Consider the following 25,585-nt stretch of genomic DNA (forward strand, 5'->3'; position numbering starts at 1 on the left):
TCCTGGTACAACAATACAAGACTCTAAAATGCTCCTGGTACAACAATACAAAGATTGTGTTTTTTGTGTGTGTTCTGTTTTCTTACTCCTTTAGTCTTATTATTATTATTATTATTATTATTATTATTATTAGTATGTCCCCTTGCCCTAAAGGGACCACAACAGAAACAAGCCCAACTGCTTTCTTGAGTCTGGATTATTTTGAATTCATTTAATAGTTTTCAATCAATCAATCAAAGTCAGTTTGACAGGAGAGATGATGAGAGGAGCAGAGTTTCTACCACCAGCACGAAGCTCCGGACTGAAGTATGGAAGGAGTCTCTCAGTGAAGGAGCAGCCAGTGAAAGAGTAGAGATTTACTCTGGTCTCCACGTCATAAAAGGAGACCAGACCCTCCTCATAATCCACAAACACTCCCACTGTCTGGAGCTCCTCTCCTACAGGGAGGACGACAGCAGCAGCATAGTACGCATTTCCATTCATCAACCTTATAGTCCAGAAACCATCGTTGGGACTCAGTGTGATTGGTCCCTTCCTGTTGATGGACTCTCTGGCCACTCCTATTGCCCAGTCAGTCTTCCCTCCAACCTGAACCTCATAGTAAAACCTTCCTGAGGAGAAGCATTGTTGTCCTAAGACACAGACATATTTAGTGAATCTCTCTGTGTTGTTTGGGAGATCCTTCCTTACGTTTCCATGACTCACTTGTTTCCCATCCTCAGACAGGATGAGGTGAGGATGTGCTGTGTCAGGGTTCAGAGTTACATCCACCTCATATTTCTGGATGATTTTCAGCTCAACATCACACAGCTGCTTCTTCATCACTTGACTGAGTGTCTTCTCCAGCTGAGACACGGCTGTCCTCACTGTCCCCACATGTGAAGACTGACGGACATTGACCTTTGCCCAGTCCTTGGTGGGTCTCCACCCTGTGTTGTTGGATGTGAAGTTCTGGAGGAGGTGGAGGTGGTCTTCAGAGTGTGAGCGCTGCCTCAGCTCAGAGATTCTCTTCTCTAACTGAGTGATTTCCTGTTTCAGATCTTCGATGAAGCCTTCAGCCTGTTTCTCTGTTGTTTTCTGCTTCTCTTCAATCACACCAATGAGCTCAGCCTGGCTTCTCTCAACACAGCTGATCAGAGCAGTGAAGAGCTGCACACTCTCTGCTGTCACTGTGTCTGCATCTTTCCTGCTGAGTTCTACTGAGCGTTTGACCTCCTCAATCTTCACTTGTCTCTCCTGGATCATCTGCTGGATTTCAGCCTCTGTCTTTGCTTCATATTCTTCTTTCAACTTGTGGTTCCTGAACTGTTGAGCCATCTCAGAAATAAAAGTATTGACGGATACTTTAGGTCTGTTACTGAAGGTTTCTTGACACAGTGGACACTTGCACACATCACTAGTGTCCCAGTAACGTGTGATGCAGGCTTTGCAGTAGTTGTGTCCACACGGAGTGGCGACTGGATCAGTGAACACCTTCATACAGATGGAACACAGGAAGTGCTCTTCAGAGACATGAAGGCTGGCGGACGCCATTTCCACACGCAGAGAATATAAGTGTGAAACACTGGAGATGTTGTTGAAGAACCTTCTTAAACACTGGAGGTGTTGTTGAAGAACCTTCTTAAACACTGGAGATGTTGTTGAAGAACCTTCTTAAACACTGGAGGTGTTGTTGAAGAACCTTCTTAAACACTGGAGGTGTTGTTGAAGAACCTTCTTAAACACTGGAGGTGTTGTTGAAGAACCTTCTTAAACACTGGAGGTGTTGTTGAAGAACCTTCTTAAACACTGGAGGTGTTGTTGAAGAACCTTCTTAAACACTGGAGGTGTTGTTGAAGAACCTTCTTAAACACTGGAGGTGTTGTTGAAGAACCTTCTTAAACACTGGAGGTGTTGTTGAAGAACCTTCTTAAACAATGGAGGTGTTGTTGAAGAACCTTCTTAAACACTGGAGGTGTTGTTGAAGAACCTTCTTAAACACTGGAGGTGTTGTTGAAGAACCTTCTTAAACACTGGAGGTGTTGTTAAAGAACCTTCTTAAACACTGGAGGTGTTGTTGAAGAACCTTCTTAAACACTGGAGGTGTTGTTGAAGAACCTTCTTAAAACCCGATCGACTAGAACAGCACAATAGTATTAATATATATATTACAATATTTAGCTCCAAGAGTTCTTCCTTCTATGTATGACATTTACAGGTAGGCTCCGCCTCTTTCCGTGTGCCCTGTGACCTTTTAAGTCCAGCCGAGTCAAATGTCACGTCGTCAACAATGACGTCATCGTATGTGACGTCACTTCTGTCCATATATGGACTTCCACACGGCTCCCAAACCCGACACGAAGTGTTCGGACCGCGGATGTATTCTAATCAGTAGGGAGGGGCGGGGCCTAATATGTATGCTAATCAGCAGGGCGGGGCCTAATATATATGCTAATCAGTAGGGCGGGGCACTAAGATGTATGCTAATCAGTAGGGAGGGGCGGGGCCTAAGATGTATGCTAATCAGCAGGGTGGGGTGGGGCCTAATATGTATGCTAATCAGCAGGGTGGGGCGGGGCCTAAGATGTATGCTAATCAGCAGGGTGGGGCGGGGCCTAAGATGTATGCTAATCAGCAGGGTGGGGCGGGGCCTAAGATGTATGCTAATCAGCAGGGTGGGGCGGGGCCTAAGATGTATGCTAATCAGCAGGGTGGGGCCTAATATGTATGCTAATCAGGTGAATGGGTGAATGTAATGCACTAATCTATGTAAAGCGCCTTGGATAAAGGCACCATTATAAATGCACCATTTAACCATTAATTGTAAAGCACTTTGAGCACTTGGAAAAGCGCTATAAAAATGCAATTCATTATTATTATTATTATTACCAGTAAGACGCGCAAACGCGGGAAGCGAACGCAGCTGAGACCCTGCAGATCATGTATGTCTGTGTGTCTGTCCCGCTGTTACTATGTGGACCTGGCCCCTTTTGTGCCCATATATGGAGCTGAGTGGACCTGGCCCCTTTTGTGCCCATATATGGAGCTGAGTGATTGCTGATGCAACACATTTGGATAGTGGGACAGACACACGGACAGACAGACACACACACAGACATGATCTGCTAGGTCTCATAGTAAGTGCTCACTGTGTTCGCAATAAGAGAAGCTGTGACTCTCAACCCGGGGGTTTAATTTCAAGGACCCCCAGTTTGACATGCATTAAGTCTACGGACCCCCCATTTAATGGCATTTCTATCTCTGGGGGACCCCCAATTTATATTGTAAAAAATCACTGTTTATTTAACTCCCGAGAGCGGTACAAATGGAACCAAATGGCCCCTTTCACCAACCCCCCCCCCCCCCAGCCTGGTTTGTGACATCATCCAATAAGCCCTATTAGTGTCTTCATGTCAAAGAGGGATCCATCAGCCAGGTGACACTAATGCTCACACACACACACACACACTAATAGCCCTAATGCCCCAGAGTTTAAATGCCGCTCGCTCGCAAACCAACAATAACCCCGATCTACAAGCTCACAGTGTGTGGCGTGTGGCGGCGCGTGGTGAGCTTGTAGATCTGTCCTGTCCAGAACAGCCGTGTCTGTGTGGTGTCTGCGTGGTGTCTGCGTGGCGGCTTAGAGAGACGAAACAGAGCGCGGCTATTCTGGGTTCCGGCGACCGCCGGCCGACCCGCCGCGGTGACCACGCTATTACCGCCGCGGTGCGAGCAGCGACCACGCTATTACCGCCGCGGTGCGAGCAGCGACCACGCTATTACCGCCACGGTGACCACGCTATTACCGCCGCGGTGCGCGCAGCGACCACGCTATTATAGCGCTGAGTTTAAAACCCATTCAGGGCCGGGAACGCCTTTTGGTGTTTTAACCCATTTTGGTGGTTTTAAACATTGTTATAATTTAGGTATTGAAAAATAGCAGATCTACTGAGTGGCGCGCTGAGAGCTTGTGGGTCTGCTATTTTTGGAAAAATAATTGTGAAAATGTGGTACAAATTTGGAATATATATTTTTTCAGAACGAACGTTTTTAACTCAAATCTTTGCTTCTGGGGGAGGGTCCCTGGAACAACATGTTTTCAGATGGGGTGATTAGTAGACTTGGGTGCAATAAGCAGGGAGGCATTGAGGTGACTCTGGGTGCAATAAGCAGGGAGGCATTGAGGTGACACTGGGTGCCAATAAGCAGGGAGGCATTGAGGTGACACTGGGTGCCAATAAGCAGGGAGGCATTGAGGTGACACTGGGTGCCAATAAGCAGGGAGGCATTGAGGTGACACTGGGTGCCAATAAGCAGGGAGGCATTGAGGTGACTCTGGGTGACAATAAGCAGGGAGGCATTGAGGTGACTCTGGGTGACAATAAGCAGGGAGGCATTGAGGTGACTCTGGGTGCCAATAAGCAGGGAGGTATTGGGGTGACTCTGGGTGCCAATAAGCAGGGAGGCATTGAGGTGACTCTGGGTGCCAATAAGCAGGGAGGCATTGAGGTGACTCTGGGTGCCAATAAGCAGGGAGGTATTGGGGTGACTCTGGGTGCCAATAAGCAGGGAGGCATTGAGGTGACTCTGGGTGCCAATAAGCAGGGAGGTATTGAGGTGACTCTGGGTGACAATAAGCAGGGAGGTATTGGGGTGACTCTGGGTGCAATAAGCAGGGAGGCATTGAGGTGACTCTGGGTGACAATAAGCAGGGAGGCATTGAGGTGACTCTGGGTGCTATGCAGGGAGGCATTGAGGTGACTCTGGGTGCTATGCAGGGAGGCATTGAGGTGACTCTGGGTGACAATAAGCAGGGAGGCATTGAGGTGACTCTGGGTGCTATGCAGGGAGGCATTGAGGTGACTCTGGGTGCTATGCAGGGAGGCATTGAGGTGACTCTGGGTGCCAATAAGCAGGGAGGTATTGAGGTGACTCTGGGTGACAATAAGCAGGGAGGTATTGGGGTGACTCTGGGTGCAATAAGCAGGGAGGCATTGAGGTGACTCTGGGTGACAATAAGCAGGGAGGCATTGAGGTGACTCTGGGTGCTATGCAGGGAGGAGGGAGGGAGGGAGTGCTCAGGACGGACACTCTAACCGCTCATCCACTGAGCTGGCTGCGCTCCATCTGCTCACTGATCAATATTTCAGAACGTGCGTCGTGCCAGACTCGGGTTCCAATTCCACATGAGAAAGTTACACAACTTTAAACGGAACCATTTCAGAACAGGTACCGTGTAAACCAGAGGTCCGGGGACCACCGGGGGTCCGTGAGGAGCTACCAGGGGGTCCGGGGACCACGGGGGTCCTTGAGGAGGTACCAGGGGGTCCGGGGACCACGGGGGTCCTTGAGGAGGTACCAGGGGGTCCGGGGACCACGGGGGTCCTTGAGGAGGTACCAGGGGGTCCGGGGACCACGGGGGTCCTTGAGGAGGTACCAGGGGGCTCAGATGGGTCTGAGAGGCTAAATATCATCAGGTGGTGGTTCCGTGGCTCAGATGGGCTCAAATTCAGAATAAACTAGAAATGCACTCTGTCTGTCGAGCTGCCAACCTTCACACCAGTACGCCATGAAAGGCCTACTTGTGTGCAAGCAGAGCGCGCTCCCACCCATCCATATGATGATGAAGCAGAGCCCACCCATCCATCCATATGATGATGAAGCAGAGCCCACCCATCCATATGATGATGAAGCAGAGCCCACCCATCCATATGATGATGAAGCAGAGCCCACCCATCCATCCATATGATGATGAAGCAGAGCCCACCCATCCATATGATGATGAAGCAGAGCCCACCCATCCATATGATGATGAAGCAGAGCCCACCCATCCATCCATATGATGATGAAGCAGAGCCCACCCATCCATATGATGATGAAACAGAGCCCACCCATCCATATGATGATGAAACAGAGCCCACCCATCCATATGATGATGAAGCAGAGCTCCCACCCATCCATATGATGATGAAACAGAGCCCACCCATCCATATGATGATGAAGCAGAGCCCACCCATCCATATGATGATGAAACAGAGCCCACCCATCCATATGATGATGAAGCAGAGCCCACCCATCCATCCATATGATGATGAAGCAGAGCCCACCCATCCATATGATGATGAAGCAGAGCCCACCCATCCATATGATGATGAAGCAGAGCCCACCCATCCATCCATATGATGATGAAGCAGAGCGCGCTCCCACCCATCCATATGATGATGAAGCAGAGCCCACCCATCCATATGATGATGAAGCAGAGCCCACCCATCTATATGATGATGAAGCAGAGCCCACCCATCCATATGATGATGAAGCAGAGCCCACCCATCCATATGATGATGAAGCAGAGCCCACCCATCCATATGATGATGAAGCAGAGCCCACCCATCCATCCATATGATGATGAAACAGAGCCCACCCATCCATATGATGATGAAGCAGAGCCCACCCATCCATATGATGATGAAGCAGAGCCCACCCATCCATATGGTGATGAAGCAGAGCCCACCCATCTATATGGTGATGAAGCAGAGCCCACCCATCCATATGATGATGAAGCAGAGCCCACCCATCCATATGGTGATGAAGCAGAGCCCACCCATCCATATGATGATGAAGCAGAGCCCACCCATCCATATGATGAAGATGAAGATGATGAAGATGACACGTACCTGTGAGCGATGCTTCCCTTCCTGATGTCGGAGATGATCAGAGGCTTGCCTGGTTTCCTACATGCTGTGGAGACATAATGACATCATGATGACAGAGATGATGTCATGCTGTGGAGACATAATGACATCACCTACGGGTCCATTTGGTTTCCTATAGGGCTCCATTTTGGTCACCGCTAAAACCCCTTATCCCTAAACTTCTTCTTTACAAATATATGCTAAACCTTTTTGAATAGTTAAAATGGCCAGTTCTACAAGCTACACAACGTGTCAATGTAGATTGACTAGTTGGAACTATTCAAAAATGTTTTTCAAAATAGTAAAAAAAAAAAAGAAAGGCAAAGACGTTTAGGGATAAGGGGTTTAGCGTTGACGGAGAATGGAGCCCATAATGAGCAAGAGTTAAATTATTGTTAAACATCTGCATAAACATCTGCATTACTACAACATCCGGAATTGTGGACTAAATATAACGATAACAATGTAATCCAAGTCTTGGGTGTGAGCATTATTTGACATGCATAATTAATGAGCTGCTTCATTGCATTTAAATGACATCACAGACTTCCACTGATCCTAAAAGAGACGTGTACAGGTCTGTGTTGGTCTAACGTAGAGCAACGCTGCCCCCTAGTGCCTGTGTTTGGTATAACTGTGTTGGTCTAAGGTAGAGCAACGCTGCCCCCTACTGCCTGTGTTTGGTATAGCTCACCACTGATGGAGATGCCCAACTCCACTCCTCTCCTCTTGGGTAGTTTGACATGGAATGTCCCACTGCTGGGAACTACAGACTCTATGGGACAACAGACAGACAGACAGGTAGTTTACTGCTGGGAACTACAGACTCTGTGGGAGAACAGACAGACAGGTAGTTTACTGCTGGGAACTACAGACTCTATGAGAACAGACAGACAGGTAGTTTACTGCTGGGAACTACAGACTCAGGGAGAACAGACAGACAGGTAGTTTACTGCTGGGAACTACAGACTCAGGGAGAACAGACAGACAGGTAGTTTACTGCTGGGAACTACAGACTCTGTGGGAGAACCATTGTGTTTGTTGTCATGATTTGTTGACATGAACAGTTGTCTTTGTCTGAGGCTTAAAAGGTCTGTAACCCGTTTTGGCCGGACGTCGAAATTAAAAAGAAATCTTCAAAATCTTGACAAATTTCTGAAAAACCTCATGTTTCTGTATCAGTGGTGCTCAATATTTCACGTCAAGGACGCCAAAGATTATATGTAATTATGCCTCCGCCAAAACCCATCTGAAAACGTGTTGTTCCAGGGACCTCCCCAGAAGATACGAGTTAAAATGTTCACTCTGTAATAACATATATTCAAAGATTTGAGGCACATTTTCACGATAAAGAAAATATAGCAGACCTACAAGTTAATAGTGCGGCACTCGGTGCCGCACTATTAACTTGTAGGTCTGCTATATTTCATATATAACATATATAGTATAGTATAACAGTATAGTACTTAATACTTAAAACAAATACTTAAAACACCAAAAGGGGTTCCCGCGCAAAATGGGTTAAATAAATACTTTATTAATGCCACAGTATACACTATTTAAATGATAGATATGGGGTCAGGACAACGAGGCCTTTTCGTGGAGGGGTCAGAATGACATTTGGACTTGGACTGTTTTTCGTCTGTGGTCAGAAATGTAATGGGGAATTCCCTTTGATGATGTAAAACAAACAGTGACAAAACAAACATGAAATGCCAAACTCCACCTCCAGAGCGACCCGATTGGCTCAGAGCAGTACCTGCCACATCAAACTCCACCTCCAGGGAGACCTTATTGGCAAGAGCGGCGTCCCTCAGCAGCTGGTGAGCCTCTTCTAGCGTCCCATCCTCTGTGGGGACGCCGTTGATTGACAGCAGTCTGTCCCCAAGCTGGAGGAGACCACACCTACGCACGCACGCACGCACACACGCACACACACACGCACACGCACACACACACACACACACACACACGCATGCACGCACGCACGCACGCACACACACAAAATTGATTAATTATTCATGAAGGTTAATTAATTATTCATGAAGGTTGCATGGACGCTGACAGAGACGACATCATGTCCTCGTCACATGACACCAAGCGCTGCGTGCCAATTGGTTCATCTTACATGGCGACGCTCGTCCACTGGACCAATGACGAGTACTCGTTAATTGGGCCGTATCATATCACTGGAAGCAGATCTATCGCCCTGCCCGGGAGCCAATCAGAACATCATACGACATAATTTAGAGCTAGTCATACGTATACTATATACATAATCAGTCAAATAAAATAGCAAATTGTGCCTGATCTGCTGGGACCAGAGTACGTGGTGTGTGTATATGTATGACTAGCTCTCAATGATGACGTAAGACATATGGTCATTTATGTAATCTGGTCCCAGCAAACCAGGCACAAATCTGCTGTTTTATTTGCATACGCATCAAGTGGCGGGTTGGCTGGCACGGTTTTTGGCGCAAAGTAACCACAGTATACTGCTAATCAACTTACAACTACATACTCTATATAGCAGGGGTAGGCAACCTTTGGCACTGGTGCCAACCTTGGCACAAAGGAGGGTGATCACTGGCACACTGGCATGGAAATAAAATAAAATACCGGTAAATAAACAATTAAAAAAATTTAGTCAAATAAATTAATTCACTCATATTTGTTATGTAAATTACATCCTGCACATCATTGTACATTCATTAAAAACTGTGAACTCTGACTGGGGGAGGGAGATAGGAGGGCTCTGCTCAGAGTCTAATGATCATTATAACAATGTGAAATAATATTTAACAAGGGAAAAAGTTATATTCATGGACAATCAAAACATGTTGTGTCATTAAAGTGACACACTGACTATCTAGAAACTAAAAACATGGCACTTTGTTTCAAAAAGGTTGCAGACCCCTGCTATATAGTATATGTATATGTATGTCTTACGTCACCTTGATGTCAAGATTAGGCTTTAAACAATTAAATACAAATCCAACTACAGATTACGGAAGTATTTTAGATCATGTATATTTTAACAAATGTGAAAGTATTATTACAGAAATTGAAGTTAGAGACACATATTACTCTGATCATGATTTAGTATTAATATCACTATAGTCCAAGATGAAATACATTTAAAACAATTGACAATTTAGAATAAATAATAGAATAATTATACTGTATAACATATTTTAATTCAGTTTATATACTTTTTTTTCCATCACATATCAATGATTTATTTCTCTTTAAAAAACTAAAAAGGGATCCAGAATATATCTACATCGATAAAACTGTATTTCTTATATAGATAGAAACTTGAACCATACTTAATAATACTAGGTGTTTATATGCATAAAGTAGGTAGGTAGCAAATAGTTACACCTAATAATTAGACATTTCAAACGTTCCTTCACAGAGATACTGAGATTCCACAGTTTACAGCGGTCGAAAGTACTTGCGTGCTCTGCCTGCACACTAGTTGGCCATTTATGGCCTACTAGTGTGCAACAAGCAAGTATGCACTCGACAGAGTGCAGTTCTAGTTTTATATATTTTGTAAGGAGGGACAGACAGTAGGCCAACAGGAAATGTTTTTCTTTCCAAACAGTACCGGAGGTTGCTCTCGTTTCAAGGTGACTAACTCTGCTATTGTTTATTGTGTGGTGTCCATGCATGCGTGAGTGCGTGCGTGCGTTGCGTTGCGTTGCGTTGCGTGCGTGCGTGCGTGCCTTTGCGGTATGTTCGTTCGTGCGTGCGTTGCGTTGCGTTGCGTTGCGTTGCGTTGCGTTGCGTGCGTTGCGTGCGTTGCGAGCGTTGCGTTGCGTGCGTGCGTGCCTTTGCGGTATGTTCGTTCGTGCGTGCGGTGTGTGCCTACCTCTCGGCCGGGCTGTCCGGCTCCAGGAAGCGGAGGACCGGGGGAGCGGACAGCGTCTCCGTGGCGAACACGCCTCCCTGCAGCTGGACCCCGAAGCCCGTCAGAGGGTCTCCTCTGAGGACCACCTCACTGGACTCTATGTGGACCACCTGCCCCCCGGGACCCACCGAGGAGGACGCTAGAGACACTGGAGAAGAGAGGAGAGGTTAGGACTAGACACACTGAGGAGAGGAGAGGACTAGACACACTGAGGAGAGGAGAGGAGAGGACTAGACACACTGAGGAGAGGAGAGGACTAGACACACTGAGGAGAGGAGAGGAGAGGAGAGGAGAGGTTAGGACTAGACACACTGAGGAGAGGAGAGGAGAGGACTAGACACACTGAGGAGAGGAGAGGAGAGGACTAGACACACTGAGGAGAGGAGAGGACTAGACACACTGAGGAGGACGCTAGAGACACTGGAGAAGACAGACAGACAGACAGACAGACAGACAGACAGACAGACAGACAGACAGACAGACAGACAGACAGACAGACAGACAGACAGACATGCCTGAAGTCAGTGATACACAGGTTGCATCACCGGTTGCTGGGGGTGGGTTGGGGGGGGTTAAACATCTTTGTATCCTTATTTAATCCCCCTACAGAGGTCAGAGGGTGTAAGGTACCTGCTATACATACTTTATTTTAGCGGCAGGCCACCAGGAAAGGTCCGGGCCTGCTGCCGTTCTGCCCTCATGATAATGTCACTGTACCTGGATCAGTATCAGTGAGTGAGAAATAAACCCTCTTCTATCTTAAATCCTTTTGCCAGCATCATTTTTGTAAGAGCAACAAAGGGTTGCATGTGTAGTTTGTATAATGTATGATGTTCTGTAGAAGTGGTGGTATTATTAGGGCTTGTTTGTTAGTGTGTGCCTCGACGGAGCGGGCGGTAGAGTTTCTGCTATCTGTGTGCTGGTTGAGTGGTTGTGGTGGGCCGGCCGGCTGGGCTGGGCCAAATTTGTGCGAAAACGACAGGACCGGATTTTTTGTCCCAGTCCAGCCCTGGATGGACTGGCAGCAGGATATTGCTTTACTAAAAAACGAGCGCTTTATAAGTTCCAAACTTACCCTACCCCCATTTCTGTAGACTTAGATAGCACTTGATACAGATTTATTAGCATGTTATGCCCATCTTAGCACAAAAGGTGGCATTCAGGGCATTTGCAATCCGGGCTCCCAAACTATGGAATGCCCTACCTATTCATTTAACCCATTCTGACCGGGCACCCATTTTGGTGTTAGCATCATGTTATGCTTTATCTATTGAAAAATAGCAGATCTACAAGCTCATATAGCGCCACCGAGTGGCGCGCTATGAGCTTGTAGGTCTGCAATTTTTGAAAAATCGAAGAACGACTGACATTTTTAGAATCTGATCTCAGGTCAGAATGGGTTAAAAACCCACCTTTACGTTAAGGCTTTCTCTTAATTTTCCTTTTGCATAATACTCTATTTTTGTGTGTATATATGCTTCTATGTTGTCCACTTATTGATAATCTTGTTGTAGCTGTGACTACGTTGTTGTTGTTGTTGTTTTTATCCTGTTATGTAAAGCACTTTGCGACTATGTCTTGAAATGTGCTATATAAATAAATTCATCATCATTATCATTATGTAGACAGCACTATGATTGCATTGTATGTAGTCATAGCACGTCATAGTACATATGTATAGCATAGTATAGTATATATGTATAGTTTTTGTTTTCCGCTTGGATTATTTTTGGAGCCTCAGTTATTTTTGGAGTTTAACTACTATTATTTGGAGTACCTTTTTAAAGGGAAGTTTCAGTTAATTTACTTTGTTTTGGGGAAGAGTAAAACCCGGATTTTTGTTCCAGAGTTTTCTTTTGGGTTGATAATTGACGGAACTGAACTGAACTATTTATATTGAATTCCCCTGACATTCCTTCAATATAAGAACAAGCGAACTTTGAATCTCGGTGTGGTGTCTATTTCTTGTTGTGAATTGTTGTGATATTCCTCCTACTATTATTATTATAATACTATTTTGTGCATTTAAGAGTTTACTGACAAATGATTTATGATTCATGGTTTCCCACTATATGCATTTAAGGGTTACAATTTACAATTTACAATTTAGGCATTTAGCAGACGCTCTTAATCCAGAGCGACTTACATTAAGCAAGAACAAAAAAGCATGGGAATACATCACATAAAAGCATTTATCATGAAACATGCGTAAGCTAAGAAAGTAACAGTGGAATATCTATATAATGAAACTATACAGTGTTCATGTGTGGGTACATGCACCCTTTGTAGGGTTTGATTTATATAATAACTTTATTGTCAGGCCCCGCCCTGACTGGCACCCCAGAAAACCACTAACAGGTACCAAACCGCTACAAGTTTCATTATATAGATATTCCATTGTTACGTTCTTAGCTTACTGTAAACTCTGATAGCGAGAGGGATGCATGCGGTGTGCTAATGGTCACCAGTGACAGGCCTATTGAACTTTAATAATAATAATAATAATAATAAACTTTGACGTACGAGAGCTCTTGTGGTCCTTGTTCCTGCGGTTCCTCCTCCTGGCGGTGGAGTTGCGGGGGGAGGTGGGGGGGCCCACGGTGGGGGGTCCGGGCAGCGCGGGGCAGGGCAGCGTGCTGCTGCCCTGGGAGCTGAACCCGGAGGTGACCGTCGACGAGGGGGAGAACCCAGCGCTGACCACCGCTGGAAGGAAGAGGACAACCACACAGAATCAGAATCACATCACATTACAGTAACATGGGGTGAAATTATTGTTTGTGCAGCAGCTCATCATTGCAGTTAAAAGAAAGAAAGTGCATATTAGTACATGACCAATCTACATGGTACAATGTGTATGCATATAAAAAATAATTAAGTAAAGTGATGTAGCCTATTACTCCAGTTTTGGCATCACTGCACTGGCTTCCGGTTGTTTTTAGGATTGATTTTAAAATTATTTTACTTGTCTATAAAGCTCTCAATGGTCTCGCACCTTCCTACCTACATGACTGCCTGCCTAAATATGTCCCAAACCTAAACCGCCCCCTAAGGTCTTCCACTGCTGGCCTGCTCGCTTTGCCTAAAAGAATGGCAACTAAAAGATACGGGGAAGCAGCTATTTGCTTCTACGGGCCGTCGGCATGGAACAAGCTCCCACTGTACCTTCGACAGGCAGCCTCTGTAGACATTTTTAAAGCTCAGCTCAAGACCCACTTCTACAACATTGCTTTTAATTGATATTTTATTTATTTTTTGTTATTCATGTCCTCACTGTATTGCATTACTGCTTGTTTTTTAATGTCGTTGCCTTGCTTTTCTTTTATTCTCCATTGTTCTGTAAAGCACTTTGAGCTGCATTTCATGTCATGAAAGGTGCTATACAAATAAAGTTTTATTATTATTATTATTATTATTATTATGTGTATATACAGAGTAATCTCTACTAAAGGAGACCAGTTCAGTTCAGTCTGTGCGGCGTCACCAGTCCTAGCTCTTGTTCTGCAGTCTAATTGCTGACAAGTAGAAACTGTCCCAGAGTCTGGAGGTGCTGCTCTTGACAGGCATGCAAACAGGCCCAAGGTGAAAAAGGTGACAGTGTGCGGGGCCAACGCTGTGCCGCGGGCAAAACCGCGGCGCAAATCTTTTAAGCGTTTATCGGTACTAAACCCACTTTGGGGGGGGGGGGGGGGTGTCATGGGGGACAGTATATACTACACTGTACTGTACTAGCCCTCCTCCCGGCCTGTGTGTCTGTGTGTTAGGCTGTGCAACAGTGACACTTGGTGGTGAACAAATGCTATAACGCTATGTTTCGTGCTCGGACACAGCCAGGGACCCAGGGACACAGCCAGGGACAGACCCAGTGACACAGGGGCAGCCAGGGACAGACCCAGTGACACAGGGACAGCCAGGGACAGACCCAGTGACACAGGGACACAGCCAGGGACACATCCAGGGACAGACCCAGTGACACAGGGACAGCCAGGGACAGACCCAGTGACACAGGGACAGCCAGGGACAGACCCAGTGACACAGCCAGGGACACATCCAGGGACAGACCCAGTGACACAGGGACAGCCAGGGACAGACCCAGTGACACAGGGACAGCCAGGGACAGACCCAGTGACACAGGGACACAGCCAGGGACAGCCAGGGACAGACCCAGTGACACAGGGACACAGCCAGGGACAGACCCAGTGACACAGGGACACAGCCAGGGACAGACCCAGTGACACAGGGACAGCCAGGGACAGACCCAGTGACACAGGGACACAGCCAGGGACACAGCCAGGGACAGCCAGGGACAGACCCAGTGACACAGGGACACAGCCAGGGACAGACCCAGTGACACAGGGACAGCGAGGGACAGACCCAGTGACACAGGGACACAGCCAGGGACACAGCCAGGGACAGACCCAGTGACACAGGGACACAGCCAGGGACACAGCCAGGGACAGCCAGGGACAGACCCAGTGACACAGGGACAGCCAGGGACAGACCTAGTGACACAGGGACAGCCAGGGACAGACCTAGTGACACAGGGACAGCCAGGGACAGACCCAATGACACAGTGACACAGCCAGGGACAGACCCAGTGACACAGGCACACAGCCAGGAACAGACCCAGTGACACAGGGACACAGGGACACCGCCAGGGACACAGGGACCCAGCCAGGGACAGACACAGGGACACATACTGTAGCTGTCTATAGTGTGGTTGAGTGGCTGCACCACTCAAAAATGACAGATGATTATTTACTAAATCAGTACAAATCTAGTCAGTATTGAGCAAGATGTTAACATTCATGTCCTGATAGTCATAGAACAATTAATTTACTCCAACAGGAGCACTAGCCCCTCGAGGAGCACTAGCCCCTCCTATATTCAGTAGATTTGTGTCCTAAATGCCATTGACAATGAATGAATTGTCATATATCGGCTATTTTTGTCCTACACAATCCTACACATTCATTGTCACAAAAATGACAATGAATGGATGATGTATGATGATAAGGGTCACTTCACACAGGTGTGATTTAAAGAAACACTTTTCACTCTTCACATCATGTAAAATAGAAAATTATATTCACTGGCAAAATAATGAATTATAATACAAATAAAATGTTTTGGGATGGTTTAGTCAACAGGGTCAGTTTACTTCATTATTTTAGCCTTAGTCAATTTAAGACATGTAGAGTAACATCCTCTCCTTATTCAACAGTTGAGCTGCATGTTTTCGTTTTTAATATATCCATTTAGTATAAGCCCTGGCACGCACGCACGCACGCACACACACACACACACACACACACACACACACACACACACACACACACACACACACACACGCGCGTGCTTTATTTATTTACTCATACGCATGCATGCACACACACGAGCACACAGACAGACACACACACACACACACACACAGCGAGAGAAACTGACGCCGGCGCGTCCACACCACAGACAGTATAACGCAAAGTGCTAACGTTGCTAATGCTAACTGTAGCAGCTAAACTAATGGATCGACTGGCGAGTCACAGACAGTGTGTCAAAATTCATGCCGAGTCCACACAAACAGGGTTTTTTTCCGCGGAGCGACCAGCGGCTGCGCACATCATGCCGCCCAGATGCAAGCAGAAATATCGCTCAGAATCATTAGTGACTCACGAGAGTAGTCTGTCAGATAATTCTCCGGGCAGCGAGCTCGGGCTCCACAGACCCCCTCACCCCCCCCAAACATTTTTTTAACGGATTTGCATGAATCACACAGGTCCTATATTTGGGATAAAAACGGCGATTTTCGCCGAAAAGCTACACTTTTGCATGTCTGTCTTGATGCTCATGTAGCGTTTGCCCGGCCGTGGGCGAAGGAAGTGGTTTGAACAGGCTATGGATGGAGGGGGTGATGGAAGTGGTTTGAACAGGCTATGGATGGAGGGGGTGATGGATGTCCCTGATAATGCTCTCAGCCTTAGGGCCGATTCATACTCCTACTTTAGAGACGAATAAAAGTCGGTTCGTCTCTGTAGAGCCTACAATGTGACGTCATTTGAGGTTCGGGGGGCCGGGTACCGTCCTAAAGTCGACTCTTCTGTGCTACTGAAAATTTCTGACGAGCCGAAATCATTTAAAATAGGAGTATGAATCGGCCCTTAAATCATTTAAAATAGGAGTATGAATCGGCCCTTAAATCATTTAAATAGGAGTATGAATGGGCCCTTAAATCATTTAAATAGGAGTATGAATCGGCCCTTAAATCATTTAAAATAGGAGTATGAATCGGCCCTTAAATCATTTAAATAAGAGTATGAATGGGCCCTTAAATCATTTAAATAGGAGTATGAATGGGCCCTTAAATCATTTAAATAGGAGTATGAATCGGCCCTTAAATCATTTAAATAGGAGTATGAATCGGCCCTTAAATCATTTAAAATAGGAGTATGAATCGGCCCATAAATCATTTAAAATAGGAGTATGAATCGGTAACCCGACGCTGCCAGATGAGGGCGGTATTGCGGAAACATATTCCCCAACACAACACTCATCTGGGATCTCTGACGGAGTTGAGCCCTGAGTCAGATCTGCTTCGTACCGAACCAATCAGCGTGAGCTAAAGGCGGGATGCGGATGTGACGGTATATAGACACGTCGATATGATTGGTTGTGTTTGCACGCCCACACGGTGATAGACAGACGCTCCCATCCAATCATCTACCATGTATCTTGAAAAAAAGGAACAGCCCCGTCATCGAATTTGCTTCCGCGATCCCAGATCCAAATAAGCTGTGAAACAAATTTGTGTAGCAAGCTTTTTGGATCTGGCAGCGTCAGGTTAATGAATCGGCCCTTAGACACACAACGTCTCTCGTGTATTTCCTGGAGTGGGGAAAGCTCCCCTCCCGATGCTCTGTGCTGTTCACACATCATTACAGTTAGCTCTGCTGCCACCCTGTGGCTGATGAACAACATAACAGATAACACATTTAGACCCCCAGAAATATATGTAATTGGCCGCTTACCCCCCCCCCCCAGAAGCAAAGATTTGAGTTAAATACGCTGAAACAATATATTATTAAAAGTTTTGTGCAACAAGTACCACCATAATAACTGATGTTAAAATACAGCAGCGTAGACCTGCCCTTTGTGTTCCATTCCTATAATAACTGATGTTAAAATACAGCAGCGTAGACCTGCCCTTTATGTTCCATTCCTATAATAACTGATGTTAAAATACAGCAGCGTAGACCTGCCCTTTGTGTTCCATTCCTATATTAACTGATGTTAAAATACAGCAGCGTAGACCTGCCCTTTGTGTTCCATTCCTATAATAACTGATGTTAAAATACAGCAGCGTAGACCTGCCCTTTGTGTTCCATTCCTATAATAACTGATGTTAAAATACAGCAGCGTAGACCTGCCCTTTGTGTTCCATTCCTATAATAACTGATGTTAAAATACAGCAGCGTAGACCTGCCCTTTGTGTTCCATTCCTATAATAACTGATGTTAAAATACAGCAGCGTAGACCTGCCCTTTGTGTTCCATTCCTATAATAACTGATGTTAAAATACAGCAGCGTAGACCTGCCCTTTGTGTTCCATCGCTAGAAGCCAATAATTCTGCTGTTCTGACTAAACTCAGTCTAATCACTAATCAGCACAACAGATGTTATTTATAATGTGATTAATCTGTTCTCAAATCTTATATTAACGGCTAGCTGTGCCGTCATGCTCATTCCAGCACTGCTGGAGAGCCAATTTCCACCAATTGCTTATTGATCAGAAGAACTACCATGAAGTAATATCAATATTTCATTCCACTTTTGTCTGTCTTTCTCCTTTTTTGGGCGACTCCTCTGTGAACCACCAGAGGGTGCTCAAGTACCACCAGTGGTCGTTCACCTCTGCTTGATGTGTGACCCAATAGTGTACTTCTTGTGATGTTTAACAATAAATTAACTTTGAGGGTAAAATTAAACCAAATGGACCCTCTCAAAGATCTAATAAGGGTCCATTTGGTTACCAACTCTCCATCATTTAGCGGCGGACCACTGGTTTAAAAACCACTGTCTGAAATCACACACACGCTTCTGGGAATCTGTCCGTGGCGTCAGTCAGCCGCAGAGGTGGAGCTTCTTTTCTGTCTAAAAAGCCTGAATGGCGCCAGCTTCCTCTGTCCGCGGCTGTGCTCTAAGGTGTGCCCCACCCCACACACACACTTTAGGCCCGTCACTTCTAATTAGATTAATCACAGATTAACCACAGTTTAGCTGTGATTCATTATGATTAATCACCAGATTGTAAATATGCCCCAAATATATAATATATAAATATGACACATTTCTGTAATGTTTGTACGGACAGATAAATAAATAATGGCAGATATACATTTACAAATTACATTTGATAATTAGGAGGACAAATAGTGTGCAGCCTTACAATTTAGGCATTTATCAGACTCTCTTGATCCAGAGCGATTTACAGTAAGCAGAACAACTCATGGTAATACATCACATAATATAGAAATAGTCATCTATGATCGACAGTGGTTTTCAACATATTCATATTCATATTCATATCGAGGCCCATTATGTATTAATCATCTGAGCCACGGAACACCATTTGATGACATTTAGGTGACATTCACACCAGAAAGCTTTGCTGCGATTAAAACTAATCCTGCTGCGCATTTTCAGAAACTGCTCTTCGTTTGGCAGGTGTGAAGGCTCATTCGAATCCTAATGCGTGTCAAAGAACCGCATTCTACTCCGAGCAAAAACGGGGGTTTCGCTTCGCTTCCAATCTTCGCACTTGATTACGATTCGGTGCAGGTGTGAATGCAATACGCAGTAAATAAAGGAAATGAAGCAAACAATGTGGCGGGTGAGGAGCTGAACACAGTTGGAGACGGAGAAGGCATATTTTACGCAGCGCAAAGATGTCCCGTTACCGTGGATAGACGTGGTCGAATGAGGAGACTGAAGCCCTGATCGAAATGAGGACGTGTACATTAATCAATTGCTTAAGAAAACACATAAAAACACTGCAGTGTAGCCTATTATAGCCTACAGAATATTCTGTCTGTCTGTCTGTCTGTCTGTGCGTGCCGTAAACATGGAGTGCTGTCACTGTGTGGGGACTGGGGAGTATGGACTTTCATCTCGATAAACTTGTAAACATTTTGCGCTGCTGTCTGTTATATCAGTGCGGCTCAGCGCTGTGCCTCCATGCCCAAAAGAACAGTGTGTGGCTGCGTGCGTATAGTGAGAGATAGAGAGAGCCTACACAGTTTTAATTGTGTAGGCTAGTTTATGAATGGAACACATTGATAAAGGTCCCCCCTGCTGCGTTTCCAATTGCTGCGGATGACAGCTGTGTGAAGGCAAACCGCAGCAAATTAAATATGCAAGAATCCCAATTTCTCCGCCCATTCGCATCGACTCTACCGAAGTATTAGGTGAGAATGTGATGTCTCTAAGACCCATTTGAGCCACGGACCCCCATCTGATAAACTTACATTTGCAGTGGTCGGGGGCCGGTGGGGGGTGGGGGTTATAAACTTACATTTGCAGTGGTCGGGGGCCGGTGGGGGGTGGGGGTTTCGGGGCTGGGGTCCCGGGCTGCTCCAGGGTTTCCCCACCAGGCTGGGACAGTAGTTTCCACCAGCACCACTGCTCTGGTCCCAGTGATGGCTGCTCTTCTGCACTCTGACTGGAAGACACAGAACAATATGAACATTTCAGGATTAAAAAAGCTTAAAAGAAATATAGCAGATCTACAAGCTTGCAGCCCAGCACAGTGTGCTAGGCTGCAGTAGATCTGATTTTTTTTTTAAACGCCAACGCTGAAATCTAAAACGATGTCACATGCGTTCCTGGCTGTAATCAGACTCACTCTTCTTGTTGTTAACCGTTTGTGTTCCGTTGGTGCGATTTATATTCAGCCCACGGAAATCCTGCCTCCCCCCCCCCCCCCCACATGTCTAAATCCCCCCCAACCATCTACCCCCCCTCGCTGCCAGAGGGAACATCAACCAGCGTGATAATTGATATTTAATGTCTTCTTCATGGAAGAATGTATCCTGCAGGGTGTGCGTGCGTGTGTGCGTGCGTGCGTGCATTTGCGTGTGTGCGTGCGTACATTTGCGTGTACGTGCGTGCGTGCATTTGCGTGTGTGCGTGCGTACATTTGCGTGTACGTGCGTGCGTGCGTCTCCCGCAGGCTGGTTGTCATTCTGACGAGCGGTCTGAAAATCTGTTTAGACACCGAGAGTTAAATCCACTGAATGGAAAAGAGGATCTCATCATAGATGTCTATGAATTGAGTGCATAGGCCTGAATGGACTGTACTGTACTGTACTGTACTGTACTGTACTGTACTGTACTGTACTGTACTGTACTGTACTGTACTGTACTGTACTGTACTGTACTGTACTGTGTTCTGTTGATATTTATACATTTATATCTAATAAACTATTCAAGCTAAATAGATGAAGACTTATATACTTTTACAAGTTGACTGACCAGTCAGGGGTCCTTGAGGGGGTTCATGTACCAACATCAATAAAGCATGAAATTGTGGACAAAATATTATCTAACGACAACAACATATTCTTCAGTTTTGGGTCTGAGAGGCTAAATGTCATCAATTTACAACTCTAGATTTGTTTTATAATGGGATTTATCTAGAGTTGTAATACCCTCCATTAACTCCCCACTCATCCACATTGCATTTGCGATCTGCTTGTATTAAACGACGTTAAACTCACCAACATTGCAGCTGTAGGGAAAGCTTGATTTATCCTCTTTCAAAATGCCAAGCTTGTGTTTCATAAAAATCCACCGTAGACATTTTATGAATTACTTTCTATCAATACATTGTGTGCAGGTGATTATTTTTCTAAGTGTTGGAGTTTGGAAGCACTCGTCCTACGTCACTGAACGGCCCTGCGTACCACCTGTTTAGAATGTAGACATAATGCAGGAGGCAGCAGCGCGACCCGTTAATAAAAACAAGTGCTTCCAAACTCCAAAAATAATCACATGCACAGAATCTCTTGACAGAAAGTAGCTCATAACATGTCTGCGGTGGATTTTTATGAAACAAAAGCCCGGCAGATTGAAAGAGGATAATTCAAGCTTGACCTACAGCTGCAATGTTGGTGAGTTTAACATCGTTTAATACAAGCAGATCTCAAACGCAATGTGGATGAGCGGGGAGTCAATGGAGGGTATTACAACTCTAGATTCATCCCATTATAAAAACAATATAGTGTTGCAAATTGCAGCTAGTTAAATCCAGTGAACATGAAGAGAGATGATGGATAGATGTTAAATCATGTTACATCATATTAAATCCAGTGCATATGAAGAGATGATAGATAGAAAGATGTTAAATCTGGTAAAATCATGTTAAATCCAGTGCATATGAAGAGATGATAGATAGATGTTAAATCAGGTAAAATCAGGTAAAATCATGTTAAATCCAGTGCATATGAAGAGATGATAGATAGATGTTAAATCAGGTAAAATCTGGTAAAATCATGTTAAATCCAGTGCATATGAAGACTGATGATAGATAGATGTTAAATCAGGTAAAATCTGGTAAAATCATGTTAAATCCAGTGCATATGAAGACAGATGATAGATAGATGTTAAATCAGGTAAAATCAGGTAAAATCATGTTAAATCCAGTGCATATGAAGAGATGATAGATAGATGTTAAATCAGGTAAAATCTGGTAAAATCATGTTAAATCCAGTGCATATGAAGACAGATGATAGATAGATAGACATGATGAAATGAAGCCTTACGTTTACGGACCAGCCTGGATAAAACTCGGGTCAAGTTGTAGATCATGTTTGTGGTCTGTTTGTTTTTATCGTTTTATGTTGACAACCCGAAGCTGAACAAACTACAGGTTGGTCAGTCTGGTGTTTGTTTAGAGGAGAGACAGGTTGGTCAGTCTGGTGTTTGTTTAGAGCAGAGACAGGCTGACTACAGTTTGATGGATCTGCTGTTTGTTTAGAGGAGAGACAGGCTGACTACAGTTTGATGGATCTGAGAGGAGAGACAGGCTGACTACAGTTTGATGGATCTGCTGTTTGTTTAGAGGAGAGACAGGCTGACTACAGTTTGATGGATCTGAGAGGAGAGACAGGCTGACTACAGTTTGATGGATCTGCTGTTTGGAGAAGGTTTGACAACAGGGTGTGGTTTTAGCTCAGCACAGCTGAGAGCCTCACTGCTGATGAGGCAGGAAGTCTTCTTCTTCTTCTTTCCGGTTTTATGGCGGTTGGCAAACCTTTCAAGGTGCATTACCGCCACCAGCTGGACTGTGTAGGGATTGTGCAGCAAACCAATAAAATAAACCAAAACTCCTACATTCTAATCACCAAGTGGGTATTTCTTATGCTCTCAGTAATATAATCATAGACTTTGCCTGAGAGGCAGGAAGTCCATTCTGGGGATCTGATTGGTGGCTGGTGGGTGTGACACGATGCAATCTGATTGGTGGCTGAGGACGACCTAGAGCTGGTGGTATAAAGTAACTACTGTGCTGCTTCTACTTGAATACAATGTTGAGGTATTCCTAGTATTTCCAATGTCAAGTACTTTTACTTCTACTACATCTCAGTTTCAAATATTGTACTTTTACTGCACTACAAGTCAGACAACTTTTAGAGTTAATTTAAAATATTTATTTATTTATTTATTGAGTATAATTGAGCATAGATATATGAAGCATAGATTGGCGTCAGGGCTCAGTCCCTATTCATTCCCTGTAACATAGAAACAGGGGCACACACACACACACACACACACACACACACACACACACACACACACAGAGTGCAAAACATACTCTCCCCATGCCTTCGGCCTGGTGGAGACAATAAATACATCACAGTTTACAGTGCAGGTATTTAGCAGACGCTCTTAATCCAGAGTGATTTACAGTAAGCGAGGGAAGCACACAGAGACAGCTGAACGTACCGCAGCACCTGATATCCATGAAACGTTCACAGCCTTGTGTATACTTCACTTTCTGTCCAGATTATTTTATAGCTACATGTGTCACATTAAACTGTGGCTACGACAGCTAAGCTTCACTGCTCCAGGCGAGATGCTCTGGTGGTCACACATACACGCACGCGAATGCGCACACACACACGCACACACACGGATTTAACGGTAAGCGCGGAGAGGAGAGGAGAGGAGAGGCAGGGATGCTCTCCATATCCAGGTCACCTGGACTAGCGGGGGTTAATCCCAATCCCAGAAAAAAAGTGCCTGATGTCTTTAATTCATTAAGACGTGAAGGCACCGAATAAATTAGGGGAACATTAGCGCCGCCGAGGCGAGAGAAATTAAACGTTTATTGAATGCTGGTTCGTTCAGACATTATAGGCTGAGAATGAACGTCTACTGTGAGGGAACCAGGCTTTTGCAGTGGCAGCTCCCAAGCTCTGGAATGAGCTGCCTCTGCACATAAGACAAGCCCCCACTCTTCAGGTGTTTAAATCACGCCTCAAGACATATTTTTATTCTTTGGCTTTTCCAAGCATAGTATGAGCTTTTGATGTTGAAAGTGACACTGTGTACTGTATGTTGTTTGTTTTTAAATGAAGTTGTGATTTTTATTATTTTATTGTAAAGCACTTTGGTACAACTTGTTGTTATTTAAATGTGCTATAGAAATAAAGATGGTATGGTATGGTATGGTATGGTATGGTACTGTAGGTATAACCCCTTCAGGGTGTTACGCTTTAGCTATTGAAAAATAGCAGATCTACAAGCTCGTAGCGCGGAACTCGGTGCTTGTAGATCTGCTATTTATTTTTTAAATCGTGACAATGTTGCGCAAATCTTTGAATACATGCTTTTTAACTAAAGTCTTTGCTTCTGGGGGAGGGGGGGGGGGGGGTCCCTGACACAACGTATTTTCAGATGGGGGTCGACGGCCAGCCCAATTACAGATAATTCTGGGGGTCCTTAATTGACATGAAATAGTTTGAGAACCACTGATCTGTAGAACCACGAGGCTTTTTAGAAAACTGTCAGGATTTAGAAGACATAGAATCTGGTCTCAGTCCTAAATGGGATAATGCTGCTGGGTGATGTCCTCAGTGAGTCTAATAATAATAATACTAATACTATGACTGTAAACTGAGAGTTATTACAACCTGGTGGACGTACATAAAGATAACAATACGTTGTACAGTATGTCTCTCTGGAGAGCCATTTGTGTCTTCTGTTCTCTGGCACGCTGACAGTAAAATAAATAAATGATGATAGTAAACCTTAGACTTCTTTCTTCTACAGGATGACAATGAAACGATAACAATAACACCTCAGGAGGTAGAGCAGGTCGTCCAATGATCCATGGGTCGGCGGTTCGAATCCCGGCTCTTCCTCCTGTCCACATGTCGAAGTGTCCTTGAGCAAGACACTGAACCCCTAATTGCTCCCGATGTGCTGGTTGGTACCTTGCATGGTTTCCACCGCAATCAGTGTATGAATGTGTGTGTGAATGGGTGAATGTATTGCACAATCTATGCAAAGGTGTGTGAATGTGTGTGTGTGTGTGTGTGTGTGTGTGTGTGTGTGTGTGTGTGTGTGTGTGTGTGTGTGTGTGTGTGTGTGTGTGTGTGTGTGTGTGTGTGTGTGAATGGGTGAATGTAATGCACCATCTATGTAAAGGTGTGTGAATGGGTGAATGTAATGCACCATCTATGTAAAGGTGTGTGAATGTGTGTGTGTGAATGGGTGAATGTAATGCACCATCTATGTAAAGGTGTGTGAATGTGTGTGTGTGAATGGTGAATGTAATGCACAATCTATGTAAAGGTGTGTGAATGTGTGTGTGAATGGGTGAATGTAATGCACAATCTATGTAAAGGTGTGTGAATGTGTGTGAATGGGTGAATGTAATGCACAATCTATGTAAAGGTGTGTGAATGTGTGTGAATGGGTGAATGTAATGCACAATCTATGT

At 45.0% G+C, this 25,585-nt stretch overlaps 2 protein-coding genes across 2 annotated transcripts in view; both read right to left on the minus strand.

Moving 5' to 3' along the window:
* LOC308316085 (glutamate receptor-interacting protein 2-like) overlaps positions 1-25,585 on the minus strand; it is a 57,239-nt gene that overhangs the window by 11,203 nt on the left and 20,451 nt on the right. Inside the window, exons 10-15 of the mRNA XM_080764449.1 lie at positions 20,153-20,299; positions 13,111-13,290; positions 10,549-10,735; positions 8,431-8,576; positions 7,366-7,446; positions 6,654-6,717 (exon numbers count right to left, since the gene is read on the minus strand). Coding sequence (XP_080620575.1) covers positions 6,654-6,717; positions 7,366-7,446; positions 8,431-8,576; positions 10,549-10,735; positions 13,111-13,290; positions 20,153-20,299 — 805 coding nt within the window. The remainder of the gene's footprint in view (positions 1-6,653; positions 6,718-7,365; positions 7,447-8,430; positions 8,577-10,548; positions 10,736-13,110; positions 13,291-20,152; positions 20,300-25,585) is intronic.
* Positions 226-1,533, minus strand: LOC308315346 (E3 ubiquitin-protein ligase TRIM39-like; the record flags this gene model as incomplete). Its single annotated transcript, XM_080763286.1, has 1 exon — positions 226-1,533. One exon carries the CDS (start codon positions 1,531-1,533, stop codon positions 226-228), a length of 1,308 nt encoding a protein of 435 aa, XP_080619412.1.

Source organism: Protomyctophum bolini, assembly GCF_963924005.1.
Source record: "Protomyctophum bolini genome assembly, chromosome: 5".
NCBI lineage: Eukaryota > Metazoa > Chordata > Actinopteri > Myctophiformes > Myctophidae > Protomyctophum > Protomyctophum bolini.